Here is a 19568-nt window from a genome sequence, read left to right as displayed (position 1 = left end):
CCTCCAATCCATTATTTCTGCATTCACTCATTCCACTATTTCTACCTAATATGCTATTCCTTCAAGGTGATTTAATGAGTGATGTACGTAAGCTAGGTTCATGCTGTGAGATGTTTGGAAAACGCAATCTAAAATTATAGGTAAATTTTGTCCTATATCCTATACAGTAATTTATTTACATATTTAGATAAGTACCTAAATGTAATAAAAAATGCTGTTGATATGTACTAGCAATTTTCCAATACGAATTCATTGTAGAAAGATGCCACAAACATGTGCGTGTAAGTATGTGACACAAACATGTAGTAAATAAATTGCTTCATTTTCACAACATGATATCATCTCCAACACATTTCATTACACGCCATCACAAAGAAAAACATATTGAAACATGTTTCTCCACACTAACCAACTAACACAAGCTCAAATACAATTTGCACAAAACCACATTTACTCAAAAATTTGTAAAGACGTTCACAGGAACATTTTCCTTCATATTTATTTAACAGACACGCAAACACACACACACTCACACACACACAGACACACATATACACACACACGAACGAACAGGATGTTTGTTAAAGCCACAACCTAAACATGTACAAAAACCGTAAAAGTAGCAGCAACACATATGATTTGAAATGTACATCTGATTGAACAAAATACACGAGTTTATGCATCAATGCATCAATCGTTTTAATCAACATTTTCATTAATTCATTCGTTCATTTTTTCATTCATTCATTCATCTTCAGGTCTTCAGGCAAGTCTGCACCTGCATTCATGCATTCATGCATGCATGCATCTTATTGCATTCATCCATAAGTTCATGCATTCATGTTCATCTTTCCATCTGTTTATTCATGCATGCATCTTTCCATGTGTTCATTCATTGCGTCTCGAGAATGTTCAAGAGTACGTTCAAGTCTGCGTGGATGCCTGCCCGATCCATCTGAATTTGCATTTTGAACGTTGAGGCATTAACAGCTGCCAATCACTATTAACGAGAGACACACCCACCTCCACAAGCAGCCTACTGACACCATTTCGATCAAACTTTCAAATTTATTTCAAAAAAATTCTTAGACATACAAAAAAATAATTCAAACGCCACACACGCACACACACACACTCAACATACCAGGAAAGGAGTAAAATACACACACAAACACACCTACACACATTCACTTATAGTATTTTGTGAAAAATGTTCTACTTTTAAAAATGCTAGACGATCATGTAGGCTTGTTTAATTGCTTAGATCCATGTATAGATTGAACAGTGCTGGCGTTCGTAATGTATTGGCGTTTGAAAGCGTTCTTTGATGTTTTCGTATACGCACTGCAGCGTAGCGTACTGTTTCGTTTCAAATGAGAGAACGTTTCAGCAGCGCGTACCTGACATCACGTTTCAGTGAAGTTGATAGTGCAATGATAAAGAAGAAAACATAGAAACATGTTCGGAAAATTCTTTTTTAAACTGAAACTAAAATTTTACTGTTAGGAAACGTCCAGATAGAATCAGCCCCATCAAAATGTTAATTTTTGGAGACAGGCTGTTAAGTGTCCGATCTTTAAAAGTTAATTCAGCAACGGTTGGCAGGTGGTGTTGGACGTTTATTGAGCCACGTGGAAAAGTTAAATGTAAAAATGTAGGCATTGCATTAGTAGGAGATATGGAATCAAATGCATGTCAAAACGACTCATCCATCACTTTACACTAAAGAATCACAACGTTCATACATAATTGCACAAACACATTTACATACATATAAATAAAAAGGTTGCTTTTTACTTGACTTTAGAAATGTAAATGAGCAGCGTATAAGTACTCCTATATTTTACAAGAAAAATTGAACTAAATTTGAAAAATAAGTATTCCCTCAAGCCCACCAGAAAATCAATCTGAGATGTCTACCTGAAAATATGGAACAGTTTGATGGAAATAAATGTCTTTCAGTTGCTAGTGTGTGGTTTTCACAAAATTGTTACTACCAATGAAAATAAATTAAATTCTAGTAAATATATCAGAGGATTTAACACATTTTGTACTGCAATGCTGCAATTTGAACATCAAGCTTGTCAGTTTTTTGGCAGATGCACAAATTCGCTAATTATAAAATGTGGCGATATGTCTGAGAGTGATTAGCATTGATTAAATACGAAAATAGAATTGCCAACTTTATTTTTTTACTTGATACCAATAGTATTGTACATTAACTAGAACAAATGCATGTGAGATTTGAGTCTGTCTTTGAAACATGAGATAACTTTTTGGACATGGCCAAAAAGATCGTTTAACTTAAGCCACCAGCCTTCATTTCAAATTCGTTCAATACCATTTATATATATCTATATATATCTCTGAATATATATATATATTCAATGGTATATATATATATATATATATATATATTCTATAAATTCTACCGAATGTTTAACGCCAAACATTCGGTAGAATATAACGCCAAACATTCGGTAGAATTTATAGAATATTGTAAAAATTATGGTCTATTACCAACATATATATATATATATATATATATATATATATATATATATATATATATATATATAGGAATACGTAGCAGTACCAAATAGCAGTATGTGTACGAATATGACGTTCTCACCAGCTACTGTCAGATTCCCACCTGCCTGGAGCGATGGCTGTTAGGAGTATAAAAGGACACAATGGAGATGACCCGAACTCATTCACTTGAATAATTGATTCCTGCTAGTCTCTTGATATTCAACCGGATATTTTTACAACGTCAATTTACGGTTTCATGTATTTTTGAATTGGAACAATTTTTTTTCTCTTTTCGTTTAGCGGATGCAGTTTAGTTGGTTCGTTTAGTTATTTGTAGATTTTTATTTGGAAAGAAGTATTTATAATTTGTGGCGTAAGAACGATGCTGAATGAACTTTCATCTCTAGCATAAATATATATCATTTCCAGATATCATTCATTCGATCTAATTCAAATAACTTGTTCATACGAAAAGTTTAAAGATTTGTTTTTTGTAAGAGCATCAAACCTTGATAGTTTAAAAATTGATTCAGCCTGAAATTGAAATAGAAATTAATCGCAAACTGTTTGAAAGATAAACATATCAACTCGTATTACAAGCTCCGAAAAAGTTAACTCTCTCTCTATCTCTCTCTTCGTCATTCTCTCTCTCTCTGTCTCTCAATTCAATAGTAGTTCTACCTTATAGTTGACATCAGCGTTTAACATTAGACACAAAACAACAAACAACTGCAACGACGTAACAACAATACAGCGACAAAAACGACAAACAACAGTCGTTTGGTATCGTCATCGACGTCAAATTATGCGTTTAAATGTGAAGAGTAGGATTATCCTGGCTGTCATATTCAGCCTCATGTTGCATTTGAACGTTAGTTTTTGTCTTCGTTGTTCCCTTGCAATTTTTTAAAAATAAATATTTGAAATCAGTAGTTTTTTATTTATGGCTAAGTTTTATAACTACTACAGCCGCTACTCCTACTATTACCGCTACTACTACTCCTCCTACTACTACTACTACTTATTTTACTACTTTTACTATTACTTCTACTACTACTACTACTACCAGTCCTACTACTTCTATTACTACTACTACTACTACTAATACTACAACAACTACCGTCACTACTACTGCAACAGCTAAAACTACTACTTCTACTACTAATATTACTACTGCTGATAGTATTGCTTCCGTTACAACTAAAAATAATACTCACACATAGCAGTAACTTGTTTGGAATGGGGTAATCTACTTATACCAGCAGACGCCGACCAACGAGTATTTAATGTAATAGGATAAAATAAAATATGGCCTCAGTCTCTGTTGGTTAGCTGTCCATGGCTGTGTTGTGTAATGCAATCATCGGTTCAATAAGTTTCACAAAAATTTTATTTAAAAAAATGTAAACTTAAAAAAAAAATTTTTATCCGCATTCGCCAACATCATATGCACACCAACAAACGTAGGTAGATGATTTTCAAACGCAACGGAATGTACACGAAAACACACACACACCACATACGCACACACACACACACATGCATACGCACAAATATTTCATAAATTACTGCAAATTTATTCATGAAAATTTATTGACATAGCAAACCTTTATTGAGCGTAGGAATCCTGCTGACGATCATCTGTCACATTTATAAAAATTAGGGTTTAATTTATCGTCGCTGCGAAATAACAGTGTCCCAAAACACGTTTCATTCAGAGTTTGACATTATTTGCAGGGCTAACATGAGCATAATAATCATTTTCAGCTATAACAGAAAATAATAGATTGGTCTCCAAACCATTCACTAGAAAATAGATAGAAAATAGTTTACAAAGATTTACACGTTTTAAAAACTTGAGTCTATTCTTCTTTTTAACAACAGAAACAAATAAATCAAATTAATGTTGCTGCTACTAACAAAGCTGCTGCTACTGCTGCTACTACAACTGCTACTTTTATTGTACTACTGCACTCGAGATCATTTGTTTCTACTATTTTTGTTGCTAGGGCTGTTATTAAAATCTTACTAGCGCTCTCATAATATCTACTTTTACAACCAATACTACTGCTGCTACTTACAGTTCCGCTCTGTTACTGCTACCAATGATTCCAATCAATTACATTTAGTGTGTATAAGGTACAATATTGCTATGGTATTGTCATTATTATTATTGTATTTGAAACAGCAGGACCAAGCTCTCACAGCTTCACCATTTAATAACATAAGGAATTTTATTGAGACAGTTTAGTGTGAAATCTGCTGGCGACTTTGAATAAATAATTCACCTATTTTCATCGCTTTCTTCTTTCCTTTTTTCTTTCTTCCTCCTATCCTTTCATCTCTTCTTCCTTCCTCCCACCCTCTCCATTCATCGTAAATCTGAGGTGTGTTTGGGTTGTCAGACAAGCTTAACACTTACTAAGTATGTCTACGATGCAAACATATGCAGGTGTGTTTGCGTCTCTGTGTGTTTGTATGTGTGTGTTTGTATGTGTTTGTATGTGTGTGTGAATGTGTGGACGTTTGTGTATGCGCTGTGCGTTCTACGTGTGCGTGTGTTGTGTGTGTGTGTATGTGTTTGTTTGTGTGCGTGTGTGCGTGCGTGCGTGTGTGTGTGTGTAGAAATTTCATATTAAATTTACATTAGTAACGATTTTATTTCCACTTTCCAAAAAAAAAAAATATTTTTTTTCTTTGAAAACTTTTCCAATTTTTTTCATTCGTCATAATCTTAGTGGAATGTGTGAAACCTCAATAGAACATGATTCCTACAAATTTTAACAATCGCAATTTTTTCAGGTATCACGTCATTAGCACGCTTATCATCGTCTGGAGGCACTTCGAAATTGAAATATAAATCTTAATTTGCTCACAACGTCTTCAAGATCGATCGTGCGTTGTGTTGGGGCCAAACAAATGTCTATGTAATCAGATTAGGAAACATTTGTGGGTAAGCAGACACAGGCATAAAGCAAGAAAAATTATATCAACACACCAACACAGCAAACACACTGATGAACACGCACACTCGGGATGTATTTTGCGGTCTGTGTGTGTGTGTGTGTGTGTGTGTGTGTGTGTGTGTGTGTGTGTGTGTGCAAACAATCACATAACGTGTAAAAACCGAAGTAGGTGCAAACGTAAAGGGGCACCTAAGCATAATTTTCGATGCGAAGAATCATAAGTAACAGGAGAGGACATTAATTTCAAGAAAAATTAAGTTAATTAAAACTTAGTGAAATGAAGTCACGTAACAAAAACATTTTGAGAAAAAAACTCTACCTGGAGTTATTATTGCTATTGTATTTCTTTATCACTTTTATTATTTCATTTTTATTTTAAGTTTATTTATATTTCAAGTTTTAAAATATTTTTAACGTCTGATAGGAAGGACTGTCAGTCCAGAAGGAGCTCATTACAGAAGCACAATGCTAACGCTGATGTAAATTTTATGGATTCATTCATAGTTCTTTCTAAAGAAGAAACTTATCAAATTTAATTAAAGACTCATTGACAGCAACTTAAATAAAGAAAATCCCCAAATAAAAGTAAAAACCTATTATAGAAGATTTAATTTAAAAAATAAATAAAAATTAAAGGGAAAAAGGATAGAGCAAAGCATTGAAGAAAGAGAAATGGCGTCAGTGTTAATGAGAGAGGCTCATTAAAATTTTAAATTTTAAAAATTTATTTGAGATGTTTTATTTGATCGTTAAATTTTTCGAGTTAGTTTTTTCTGCCAACAAACAAACAAACTCCATGGCAACCTAACCTGTCTGCGTTCAATTCAACTGTAGTTATATAGATAATTTCACAATTTTCTCTAGCGATGTCCTATATGCTCATTTATAGTTTGCTATTTTTTTCACAAAAATGCATTAAAAGTATGTTTTTCATTTTAGAATATGCATCTTTCGCCATAGCTATCCTTCTTTTGATATCCACATCACATTTACAAGCTGAGGTAAGCAGACTTCCAAGATAAATTGAAGCTGTTGACATGTTTCCCTTGTTTACCATTAATGGTTATGGAGCAAATCGAGGCGGTTTTGCTTTTACTGATAATTCTCGTGCCTTTCCCATCAGTGTATAAATTTTTCCATATTTCCACAAGCTCCACATGTTTCAGGCTATCAAAAGCTTTGGAGTAATCATCGACAAAACATATAAACAAGTCTTTCTTCATTTCAATGGCCAGTCCACTAACCATTCGTAGCATAAAGATTGCTTTTCTTATTATCAAAATTTTCAAGAGAAGTTTTGTAAGATGGCTAAAAAAACCGATCTATCCAAAATTAATAGAACAAATGAAAAATTCAGAGTGCTACTTGAAACATGTACCAAAAAACCATACCCAAGCGAGGCTAAAAATACAAAACATTGAAAATGATACATTACATGATGCAATACAATACAACACAATACAACACAATACAATGCAATACAATACAGCACAACACAATCCAATGCGATGTAATACGATACAACACACTATAATAATACACTAGTAGTGCAAGCCATTCATTAAAGTACAATATATAAATAACTAAATAACGATAGAAACAAATTTAGTATGAACGAAATAATAAAAGAAAAAATTAATTAGGCAACTTTAGGTTCATCGCTACGACTGTGGGGCGCATTTAATTGCCGAAAGTTGCTTGCATTTAAGTTACTTCATTTCAATTGGCAAACATTTTTATGGCGAGAATTTCACATCGAATTGCGTTATAAATCCCGCTTATTTTTTTCTTCCGACGAACTTTTTTTAATCAAATAAAATGTTACACGTTAGTACTAAGTTTTTCTTTTAGAGGTTATGGCTATGGATAGATTGGATAGATTTTTTTTTGTTGCCATAAATAATTTTTCTATAAACATTTTAATTTTACTCAGCTTTGATTTAGTTAGATTAAATTTTTGCAAAAACATTCGTGTTATTTTTAGATATGTTATTATTTTTGGATATACAGAAAACTAATTAAGTTTTCCTAAGCAGAAGTCAAGTTAATAGGTAAATAAATTTTATTTAACCGAAATTTAAAATGATTTTAATCATAAATAAATACACACACACAAATAACTTATATATATATATATATATATAGAGAGAGAGAGAGAGAGAGAGAAAGAGAGAGAGAGAAAGAGAGAGAGAGAAAGAAAGAGAGAGAAAGAAAGAAAAGAACAGATAGAGGAGAGATAAAGACAAAACAAAAAAAAGCAGAGAGAGAGAAAGAGAGAGAGAGACAGACAGAGAAACAGACAGATACAGAAGAGAGGAAGAGAAAAAAAGAAAAAAGAAAGAGAAAAAAAGTGGCACAGTAAAAAATTTGTTGTGTGAGGAATTATTTTGCTCATCTCTTGTATTTTTAATAGTTTTCAGTTTTTTCATCTGATAAAACCACACTACTAATAATAATAAGGATGACGATGAATAAGATTAAGATGATGGTGAAGAAGAAGATGATGATAGTACGAGTGAACTCAATGATGAACATCGAGTAATCAAATCACACAGAAGATTGATCGTTCGGAATTAAAAACAGTTCTACAATTTATAAATGAATCATTAACTGATCAATAAAAAATTAAAGAATTCTTACCATTTCTAATTTTTTATCACTAATACCATTAACTAATCAATCATTAAATAATTAAAAAAAAATTATTTTGCCATTTCTGCCAGAATTCAGTCAGATAGCTTTTTGAGAGAAAAAATGTCGAGGAAGGTTTTTTTTCTTAGAAAAACGGCAGAAAAACTTCTGACCATGTACATCATATTTTATACTTTTTTATCATTAATATCTCATCTCTGTGGAGCATTTACAATTAACATTCATGAAAAAATCACACGCCGCCAGCCTAAGGCCGCATACATTTGCATTACCTATCCTTCATTTTCATATCTAAGTTCCCGTCTGGAAAAATACGATGGCGATAAATATTGTGAATAAATAAAAGCATTTATTATTAAAGTGATACTATATTACTATATTTTTTTAATTCTTTGCTATAAAACATATGAGTACATTCTTCTGTCGTGTTAAAATTCTCTTAAATAAAAAATATATTTGAACATCGTGATTAATCTTTCACAAATTTCATGAAAACTTTTTTAAATCATTTGCTATAATTATTCAGTTGACCAATTAATTAATTAACAACTGATTACTGATTAACTAATTTTTCAACAATGAAAATGCCTTAAAGCAGAATAGCTTAGATATGAGATTATGTAAGAAGCGCACGTAACCGTCTTCTTTAAGATCCTTAATCTGCGTGCGTGTGTGGCCTGTGAAATGAAAAACAATGGTGAAAATCGCATTGCATTCGTTTTGCTAATTGCAAGTTTGTTTACCACGATGTGCTGAAAGCTCTAATTGTCGTTAATAAAACGTTAATATCATTAAAACATCTATCTAATTATATGCTTCTTTTTTTAGTATGCTCTTTCGACAGATTTAGATCAATTTTTAAATAGTTTACAACCTATTTAAATAAAATCAAACTTCCTACTCCATAAAGGTTTGTACCACACCATTTACCACGCAAATAGTTTAAATAAAAATCAATCGTATGATGTAAAAAAAATGAAGAACTTCCTTACACATATATTAATCACTGCTACTCACTTCTGTTCATCAGATCGCTGTGAGAACATCAGCCGAACACATCTTGAAAAGAATGCAGAACATTACGGAAGGCGGGGAGCACCTAGGTCCCATCAAATCTCGTCTGCTGAAGACAAAAAGAGATGATGTTGATAGACAGGAAAAAAAATCAAATCACTCTCCGATACTCCTAACACCTAGTCAAGATGAAATAAATCTCACTCAAATGTTATTAACTTTTTTTAATCAATTGTAAAAAATTATTTCAGCGCCAAGTTCTCTTACTGTCATGTTTTTACGTGATAAAATACACATAGCGGTTTGTAATTAATTTTTGCAAAATTTTATATTCAGTATAAATCGTTGCGATGAATCAACTGTGGAACGATTTAGCGTGGAGCATTGGAGGTTGTTGAAGGAGGAGTTGGACAACATGAACTGCAAGCAAATAAGATACGAGAGGCTCTTCAACCAAATTATTTGGGTTTTATTAAAAACTTTGTTATATTTTATCCTGAATTTATATTTAGTAATAACCATGGATATTTAAACTGGAATTGTCCTATCGTATTTCTACCTCTGTATGCTCTACTGGGAGGCTAAAAAGCAATGACGTCATGCATTTATTATAATTGATGCCGAGGGAATCCAAAAATACAGCGTAATGACGTAATTATTTAACGTTTAGATAAAACGTTTCATTTAAATTACCTTTGTGTAAATCAGTGGTAATAATATGTTGAGATAGGATAATTAATACAAAATGATTAAATAAATAATTATAGTTATATTATAATAATAGTTTAATAAATGTATAAATAAATGTATAATTAAACATTGTACAAAAAATACGAAACACGAAATCAGGAAGAAGAAAATAAGCTGCAGTTCGACTATCCTGGAGGTGGAGAGGGGTACAGGGCTCGTTGTCGATTACTTTCCAAATTTGAACTTTGCCTCAGAGAATTCAACCAGTGGGCCGCAGATGCTTACCCTAAGGTCCATATCCGCAACGAGTGGCCGCGAGCGATTCTTGACGCTATCAGTTATCAAAATATAGATTCTCTATGGAGAAAGTAGTTCACTTTCTTGTGGAAATTAAATAATGCTTATTGCATTCGAACAAAGTTGTTTTTTATTATTAATTAATCAAGTTACAATAACTTTAAATAAATTTGTTATATAAAAACTAGAACAATTGTTATTTGTTTGTTAATAAAATATATGCCGTAGTATAAACATGATGTGTTATAAATGTCCATTTTTTTCTATAAACCGGTAAATTCAGTAGTCGGAAAGACAAAACAAAATAGAATTAGCAAAAAAAGACATTAATAAACTAGCAACACACACGTCTAATTGCTTAAATGGGACGAAAGATGTTAAAAAAAATTTTTTGTTCAATATATTGCTAACTTTAACTGTAGATGTCATTAGCACAGATGAAATTTAAGACTCTGACTGTCCAATCGCACTTTTCCATTCTAAATTTTATTTAAAAAGGCATTAACACAAATTTCAGAAAGTTTAGTCGGTGCGATGGCCAGTGATAAGGTCGCCGAGTGCTGTTTTGCATTGCGTGCAATGATCGGATTTGAATAAGACAAAATGATCTCCATTTATCACATGCTACGTGTGATGCATCGTCCAGCACGTATTCACATGGGCTTTTTATGCCTTGTCAACTTCTTTAAACTTAAGAAGAGTGTAATATACCTTTAAACTTTATATTTAAACTCAACAATAAGTTAAAAAATATTGTTCAATTCTTATCTCTCAACTCTATGGCTTCGTGCAAAAAATGGGTCGAACTCTTTGGTATCGAAAATATCACTTTTTTTAAACGTAAACTTATTTGCGAAAGTTTTCATAAAAATTGCAAAAATGTCATCATGTTTATGAAATGTTAGACTCTTATATACATCCGTGTTAGAAATTTGTTATAATTTTCATCTGTGTATATTGTTCTTCAAAATGATAATTGTTTTTAACTTGTAAACTAGAAATTTATTTATATCATATGTTTTCTTATTTGATTTGATTTCTTAATCTTGCCCCAAGCTCCTCCCTCCGTCGTTTTTTTGTTCACGTGTAAAAAAAGTTAGAAAAATATGACAGATAGAAAAATTTAAAAATTAATAAGAAAGGTTAGCTGCTAATTAACTTAACTGAATAGATGATTTTTGTAATAAATGAAGAAACTGGTTTAGATTACTTTTTTACCTATTTACACTTTACACTGTATCTGTAATCTGTATGTATTTAAATTATTATATAGTACTACTATAGAAGACTAGCTTTATTTATATACACATGGTTTATAATATACACTTGCATTAGACACTTACATTTGGTCATAATCACAAAATTAATCTAAACAATTTTATTTTTGTTTTAAAATGCAAGTTTTTTAAGATGCCAAAACCTAATATAATATAAGTAATAAAATATAAGTAAAAATTGTAATTAATTTTTATGAAATTTTTAAGAAGTAAATTTCATCATTCATTATCTTGCTATTTGGTGGGTTGTTGTTTCTGGTTTTTATAGGACATTTAGAAAATATTAATATTTTTTGAATTCTAGTTTATTAAAAATTAACTGGTATTTGGTGTTAGAAGCTAGATTATAAAAAAATCTATTTTTCCTTTTTTTATTTTCTTCATGACTGATGATAACTAATTAGTAATAGGACATCATTCATGGACCCACTTGTGACATTAATATTATTTATTAATAAATTATTATTTAAGTTATTAATTTGTAATCATTCTTTCAGCTTTTTTGAATAGAAAAAAGCAACAGCATCACCAAAAACAAAAATATATATAATATAATCCATCACCAACAATGAACATGGATACTGGGAGTGTTCATGAGGATTTCATGAAAGGTCCTGATATGAATAATTTCTTTGAGCAGGATGATGAGCTGATGAATGAGAAAGAAAATGAAGAGAAAGTGGTTGTCAATCACAAGGTTCTGAAAAACAAATTTACATATTTCCTTTTTATGGTTAACGATAATTCTTACAAACTTTTTAAAATAATTTTCAAATATTAAATAATTATTTAGAAATCTCTTGTGAGTCCAAATGATGATGAATATGATGTGTTATTGAAACAGTTGAAAATTCGTTTGGAAGAGAGCCAGGGTGAGACAATCTACTCCATTGGCTTGGGAGGTAATGGAGTGTCTGCTATGTTGGGCTATATTTTTTGGCTATCATTAAAATTTATGTTCATTTCTATGGAGTCAGAATTTTAAATTCAATTTTGAGTTGATTATTATTACCAATACTTGAGCTTTATTTAAATAAAATATGTGGAAATCATATTAAGAGTAAATTATACCTTATAAAATTTTTAATTTCATCTGAACAAACAGAGGGAGAGGTTGCAGGGCTTTCGAAAGCTGACCTCGAGGCCTCCATTGCAACTCTAACCAGCATGGCTGCCAGCCTGAATGCTGAGTGTCTGCAGTTGAGACATCGGACTGAAGAAGGGGGTGAGGTTGCTGAATATCTGGTCAGGGTCAGAGTTCAGGAAAAGGATTTTATGGAAGTTAGGTTAGTTGTCTGGTTGCTTGTCTTGTTGGCTAGATGGTTAATTTGTTAGCTGGTCAATTTTTAAGTTGATTGGTTAGTTGGTGTTGAATAACTCTTTAATAACAAGGCTGTAAGTTTTTAAGAATTAAGTTTATATTTTCAGTTTTTCAGTTTTTTTATGTTTTTGTGGAGAGCAAACTAAATTTTGTTTCTTTCTGCATTTAGATTATTTAGGATATTCTGTTTTCTTGCCTATCATAGATTTTTTTTGTATTTTAAAAAAGAGATAAATTTTTTAAATTACCAAATGTGGAAGTTTACAATTTCAAGCCACAACATTGAACAAACGTGATTGCAGAGTAGCCGTAGTTGGAAACGTTGATGCTGGCAAAAGTACCCTGCTTGGAGTGTTGACCCACGTTGAACTGGACAATGGCAGAGGTCATGCCCGTCAGAAACTCTTCAGACACAAGCATGAGATGGAGTCTGGTCGGACGAGCAGTGTCGGAAATGACATTCTTGGCTTTGATTGTCATGGAAATGTTGTCAACCGACCAGAACATGGAAGTCTAGATTGGGTGAAAATTTGTGAAAAAGCATCTAAGGTTAGTTGCTAAGTTCACATACTCAATTATCTGTCATTTTTCTGTTGCTTAGTTGTTGTATAACTTGAATATTCTGCATCTGAGTTATTATGCTGATAGAATTATTCTACTTTGTTAATAATTAAATTGCTTTTAATTGTCAATTGTAGCCTGTAACTAAACTAATTAATTTTTTCTGGGGATTTTCTGGTTCAAATATCTATCTTGTGATAATAATGTGTGGTTTACAATGGTTTTCAACTCATCAGCCATACGAACCTCTCCCTACATTTCAGATCATAACCTTCATAGATCTGGCTGGCCACGAGAGGTACCTCAAAACAACGGTCTTTGGGATGACCGGTCATGCCCCTGACTTCGGAATGTTGATGGTCAGCAAATGTTTTTCTGAGTGTAATTTTAGTTTTATGAATTACGTTTTAAAACCTTATACCTAAACTTTGTTTCAGTTACAGTACTATATATTTGATCCAAGTCTAAAAATAATATAGCATATTATATAATAACAATTTTTATAAATAATGTATCATAACGTCATTATAGAAACAAATTTTCTAAATTAATCTCCCCTTATTACAAAAGTGCTCGTCACATGTTAGGAAATAATTTAAAAAATGCAACCTACCACTGGACCTATTTGACCCTACCCACCCATCTAGATAGGAGCAAATGCAGGCATCATAGGCATGACGAAGGAGCACCTGGGTCTTGCGTTGGCACTGTGCGTTCCTGTTTTTGTGGTAGTCACCAAAATCGACATGTGCCCACCGAACATTCTGCAGGAGACCCTGCAGATGTTGCATAAGGTACTGAAGTCACCAGGCTGTAGGAAGATACCTGTACTCGTACAGAATCAAGATGATGTCGTTGTCAGCGCTACCAATTTTACTTCTGAAAGGTTTTGTGTGTGTGTGTGTGTGTGTGTTTGTTGTCTGTGTGTTTGTGTGAATGTTTGTTCTTTTTATTAATTTTGTTGTTGCTGGCATGTGTTCTAATTAACATTTTGTGGTTTTCTATAATTTCAATATTTTCTGATCATCAATAGGTTACTGACGTTGCATTACGAAAATGTGTTAAGATCGTCAGTTCATTTAAAGACTTTGATAGCTCATTCATTAATTTATTAAAATTTATTCAATATAATATCAATAATCACAAATATGTCAATCATTTTAATATTTATTTGGCATTGTTTATTATATCTTACCTGGACTTGCACCAAACAACGAACGTAGGATGTGTCCAATCTTCCAAGTGTCAAACGTGACGGGGGAGAACTTGAATTTGTTGAAAAGTTTCCTCAACCTGCTGTCCACGCGAATGCCATGCCACTACAACGATCCAGCTGAGTTCCAGATTGATGAAACCTTCGCTGTTCCCGTCAGTTCTACTCGTTTTTTTTTCGTGTTTTCTATTTTTTTTTTACTTTTTTCTTTTCATTTTGTAGCGTTTAAATTCATTTAAATTGCATGTTAATGTTGCATGTTGTCTTGATGTGATTTATTGTATGCTGTAGGGTGTAGGTACAGTGGTCTCAGGTACGACCCTGAGAGGCCACATAAAGTTAGGAGACACATTACTACTGGGTCCCGATCCGAACGGAGGTTTCATGTCCATCGTTGTGAAGAGTATCCACCGGAAGAGAATGCCCGTGAAGGAGGTCAAAGGAGGTCAGACTGCCTCTTTTGCTCTTAAGAAGGTTTGATTGGGTTAGATGTGGCAGGGTTGTGAGAGTTGATTGAAATATTATTTAATTAATAACTTCCTCAAACGAATAAATTAATGGAAACAGTTGAAGAGATCGCAGATACGAAAAGGTATGGTGATGGTATCTCCAGCGTTGGAACCTCGTGCTTGCTGGGAATTTGAAGGTGAGATTCTTGTCCTCCACCATCCGACAACGATCAGTGTCAAGTATCAAGCCATGGGTTAGTCAGTGTGACGCTGTGGCATACACCTCTACACAGAGTATACTCATACACTCATATGCACCTGCACTTACTTTCACATGCAATCACATGCATATACGTACGCATACAGTCCACGTGGGCAGTGTGAGGCAGACGGCAACGATCCTGTCTATGAGCAGAGAACATTTGAGGACTGGAGACAAAGCCATCGTCAGGTTCAGATTCATCAAGAACCCCGAGTACATTCGCATGGATACCAGGTGGTATCATTTTTTTTGGCGTTATTACTTAAAGCAACTGGTTTTTTTGTTGGTGTTTTATTTAGTTTATTTTGACGACGTTGCTTTGTTTCAAAACGAATAAATTTTTAATTGCCCTGACGTGGAAATGACCAAACAGGTTGGTGTTCAGGGAAGGTAGAACGAAAGCTGTAGGAACCATCACAAAACTCTTTCCCTACATATCAGCTGTGGCACAGAATCTCAGACAGTCGAGACCACTCAAGAAATCTCAGCAGCAATTGAAGCCCGATGCAGCAGCATCTTCATCAACTCTGGCCACTCCCAATGCTTCAAATGCGGCAGCTTCTTCAACGGCGATATCAGCAACAACTACAACTCCAGCAACTCATCACAATCCAACGTCATCAACAACGACTACAAAAAGCACAGACATGGATTCGCCGACTCATGATGAAATCATGCAGAATGCCGCCTACCAGTATGGCAGCAACAGTCTGAACGAACCGAGCCAGCGGAACAAACGCAGACGTTACCACAACAGCGGCAAGCACCACACGACGTCCAGAATGAATCATAGTGGTGGTGGTAATGAAGTGGTTGCTTCTTCTACTGCTGCTGCTACTAGAGTTGATGATGCTAAGATGGCAAATAACAGTACTGTTGAACCTTGAAGGGTGGATGGGTTGATGAATAAATGAATAAATGGATGGACGGATGAATTGGTTTATTGATGGATGAATAAATGAATGAAGAGATTGATTGATGGATGTTTGATGTGGTGTTAAGATGATAGGTGGATGGATTCTGAGTGAATAGTTTAGACTGTTTGTGTATAAAATATATGGATGTTGGACTGAGTTGTGAGTTTGCTGTTGTTATGAACCAGTTGGCTTGTTTGTTATCGTAGTCTGTTCATCTATCTGACTGACAGTTTTTTTGTCTGCTTGTTTAATCCGCAGTCAATTACAAAATTTTAATTATGGTTTTATTCCCTTTAAATATTATATACAAATGTCATTTATTATATATAAACATACATACATACAAATATGTGCCATTTCTTATATACAAAATTTTAGCAAATTTCCATTTAGCAGGTTGCACTTTATTGTACATAATACTTTTACGGCAGTTTTTGTTTAATTCCATGTTCGGTGTTTTCTGATTTGACTGTTCGTTGTACGTTGCCATGAAAATGTTCGTAATTTTTTCATAATTCTAAAAATTAGTTGTGGTCGTGCTGTTTGGGAGAAGAAAATTAGAATTAAATAAAAACTGAAGTAACAAATTGTTTCAAAGTCTACGTTTCGTTTCAATATTTCGATAGTTCGTGGACTAAGTATGTAAGGATACCATTGGATATGCGTGACGCCTATTGTATTTATATTCAAGTATACGTGAATATGGTGTTAGCCTAAGTTTTGAGTTCATTCCTTGGTTTAAACATACCTACCTGTCAACAAACAATACTTGATGAGCATGTTTAAAAATAGCCTACATACATAAACACGCACGTGTGTATATATACCTTATGCATAATACATGCATACATGTAGATATATATTTATATATATATATATATATACTATATATTATATATACGTTACACACACACATATGAATATAATTGTATATACAAGTGGTTGTACCCATGGCAACATTAAACTAGCAAACAGCCTGAGGACTGAGTATGGGTTGTTTCTTCAGTACCTCGCTGATGTCTTACGTGCAATCAAATAATGAAAGGGATCTAAATAAGCATTTTTAATTAACCTAACATTATAAAAAAGAGTTTCCTAAACAATAAACTTTATAAAAGTTTCAATTTGCTTGAGGTTTTGTTTATTTATAATCCGTGAAGAAAATTTTGTATTAATTTCATTGAAATTTGCCAATTGTTCATTCCATACTCATGAAGATGATGTCACGTATGCCAACTTACTACACCTGGGACATGAACGATCCGCTCACAACCAACCAGACGTACGGACATTCTCTTGATGCAATTTCATCTCAAGATGGGGACGCTACATCCAATTTGAACAGTGTGCGGGGTTGTCTTATATTTCAATTCTTCTTTTGACAAAATTTTTATTATTATTATATGTTTGGAACGTATATGGGATATTTTTAACTTTACTGGATTTGAAAATAATTTCTGAGTGGTGTTATTTTGAGGCGTTTTTCTGTTATTTTCTAATTTCTAAACTTTCAAAGGTGATCGACGAAGCAAATTACTGCAGCAACTGAATGCATCGAAAAACGCTTCTAAGAAAAACAAGTCGGCCCTGGTCGCAATGGAACCACCTCCCTTCATCTTCACATCGGAAGCCACGTCACTCAGGAAGAAAAGTTCGAAAGCTGTCAACGTCGATTACGTGGCTGGCAGGGTGAACATTGTGGACAAGATGGCCGCGACTGTTTTGTTTAATGAGAAGACGAGGGAGGAGGATGTGAAGTTGAGAGAGGAAAGGAAGAAGAAGAAAGAAATTTATTTGTGGCATTCCATGACGGGCTGCTTAGTGCATTACAAACAATAAATAAATTATTTCGTTTTTGCTGATAATGTTGAATATTACGATTTCATTTTACTGTATAAAGTACAAGTTTCTTCAAATAGTTGGCGTAGTTTAAGTTTTTTTTAACTCTTAGTTCACATTTCAGCCTCTCATAACATTCATTCGACATATTTACTTACTTCGTTTTAGAATTTTAATTATGCACCACAAATTTTAGTTACTTTGTGTTTATTTATTATATAGATTAATTATTGAAACAACAATTATTGTTTTTACATATGTAGGCACGAAATTTGAATTTTTTTGAGAGCCACCGAAATAACATGAAACCACACCTTACTTAGCATCGATTGTTAAACTTGAATATAAATATAAAAATATCTACAATAAATAAATAAATATAAATAAATAATGGGCTTAATCGTAAGTTACATATGCCCATATCAAAACAGCATTAAAAGACAACAAAAAGCAATCAAACAAAAACGTCAATCATAGAGAAATTCTTTGTTGGCCATATATAAGTCAAAATTCTTCTTGAAGTTGGAAACAGTATCTGATTCAACAACGCAAGTATAATAATACTTATAATAAGCAAGTATATCTATTTATTTAATTAGTTTTGTGTGCATATAATATCTTGAAACGTTTTCTTGATAGAAATCGAATATAACGATCATTCTTGCTAATTTACTGTCGTACAGTTAATTAGCTACAGTTAAAATGACGTCATTTCCTCCAACGACAATAAAAGAAATTCTGATTGGCTGGGTTGATCTGCTATATTTGATATGTTTTGTATAATGATTAACAGTAACGCGATGTTTTGTTAGAATCATTATCAGCATCGATTTTGCAAGAAGTTAAATTTTAAATTTTTTTACATGTCAAGGTCGGTTTCTTTGATGTGTTTTAGCTAAATCTAAAACATCATGTATATGCTTATGTATGTCCTTACATATTTAAGCATGTTAGCATGTATGTATGTGTGCATGAAATTAAATTATAAATATTTTAAATGTCAAGGTCGGTTCCTCTGGTGTGTTATTGTCAAATTAAAAACATCACGTACGTGGTTATGTATGTGCTTATGTACGTGAGCATGTATGTATGAGAGAAATGAAAAAATGAAAAGTTAAACAAAAATAACAACAACAACAATGCCAATCAAGCTAGTTGTTTGTTAAAACCCATGCAATTTTGTAAATAAGCTAATAAGCCAATGTAGTAAAATAGCCAGACTCCAAAATTATTGTGTTTTTCATGAAAATTTTCTATGAATACTATCAAAATTTAAAAATGTGTGTGGAGTGTTAGGGTTATACTACGTCAATATTCACTAATAATGACGTATTCATCGTCTTCTTGTTGAAATTTGCAAACGATTGACTGTTGTGAAGAGAGGCTCATGATATAACAGAACGACGAACATCAAACGTTCAGACACAACAAACCTCTATCATCATTATTCATTCATTAATAAACAATGAGTTCCAATTAGCAAGAGATAGTGCACGTTTACTGAGATTGCCCTGGAAACGCAGTCAAACAGTTTATACAAAAATCTCTATCCTATCATTATTTATTGACGTTTCATTT

The 19568-nt window shown here is 32.9% G+C and overlaps 3 protein-coding genes across 3 annotated transcripts; all 3 read left to right on the top strand.

Annotated features, from left to right (window-relative positions):
• Positions 1–8252: 8252 nt before the first annotated feature.
• On the top strand, positions 8253–10226 carry HELRODRAFT_163546 (hypothetical protein; the record flags this gene model as incomplete). Its single annotated transcript, XM_009027387.1, has 4 exons — positions 8253–8264; positions 9181–9374; positions 9501–9630; positions 10014–10226. 4 exons carry the CDS (start codon positions 8253–8255, stop codon positions 10224–10226), a joined length of 549 nt encoding a protein of 182 aa, XP_009025635.1.
• Positions 10227–11004: 778 nt separating this feature from the next.
• On the top strand, positions 11005–16743 carry HELRODRAFT_107544 (hypothetical protein). Its single transcript, XM_009027386.1, has 12 exons — positions 11005–11074; positions 11926–12125; positions 12222–12330; positions 12534–12714; positions 13052–13298; positions 13574–13669; positions 13958–14196; positions 14534–14678; positions 14815–14997; positions 15091–15226; positions 15339–15468; positions 15608–16743. Exons 2-12 carry the CDS (start codon positions 11997–11999, stop codon positions 16119–16121), a joined length of 2109 nt encoding a protein of 702 aa, XP_009025634.1. The 5' UTR covers positions 11005–11074; positions 11926–11996; the 3' UTR covers positions 16122–16743.
• Positions 16744–17371: 628 nt separating this feature from the next.
• HELRODRAFT_163544 (hypothetical protein) lies at positions 17372–17990 on the top strand (the record flags this gene model as incomplete). Its single annotated transcript, XM_009027385.1, has 2 exons — positions 17372–17495; positions 17668–17990. 2 exons carry the CDS (start codon positions 17372–17374, stop codon positions 17988–17990), a joined length of 447 nt encoding a protein of 148 aa, XP_009025633.1.
• Between the last annotated feature and the right edge of the window lie 1578 nt (positions 17991–19568).

Source organism: Helobdella robusta, assembly GCF_000326865.2.
Source record: "Helobdella robusta unplaced genomic scaffold HELROscaffold_5, whole genome shotgun sequence".
Classification (NCBI taxonomy): Eukaryota; Metazoa; Annelida; class Clitellata; order Rhynchobdellida; family Glossiphoniidae; genus Helobdella; species Helobdella robusta.
Note: the sequence above shows the minus strand (reverse complement) of the source record. Positions and strands in the feature narration are given on the sequence as shown.

Bases quoted from the DNA above. Each gene is read 5' to 3' on its own strand.
- HELRODRAFT_107544 (XM_009027386.1), top strand. From the start codon at position 11,997: ATGAACATGGATACTGGGAGTGTTCATGAGGATTTCATGAAAGGTCCT. The intron at 12,331-12,533 runs GTAATGGAGTGT...CTGAACAAACAG, and splicing joins CTACTCCATTGGCTTGGGAG to AGGGAGAGGTTGCAGGGCTT. The intron at 14,679-14,814 runs GTCAGTTCTACT...TGTATGCTGTAG, and splicing joins ATGAAACCTTCGCTGTTCCC to GGTGTAGGTACAGTGGTCTC.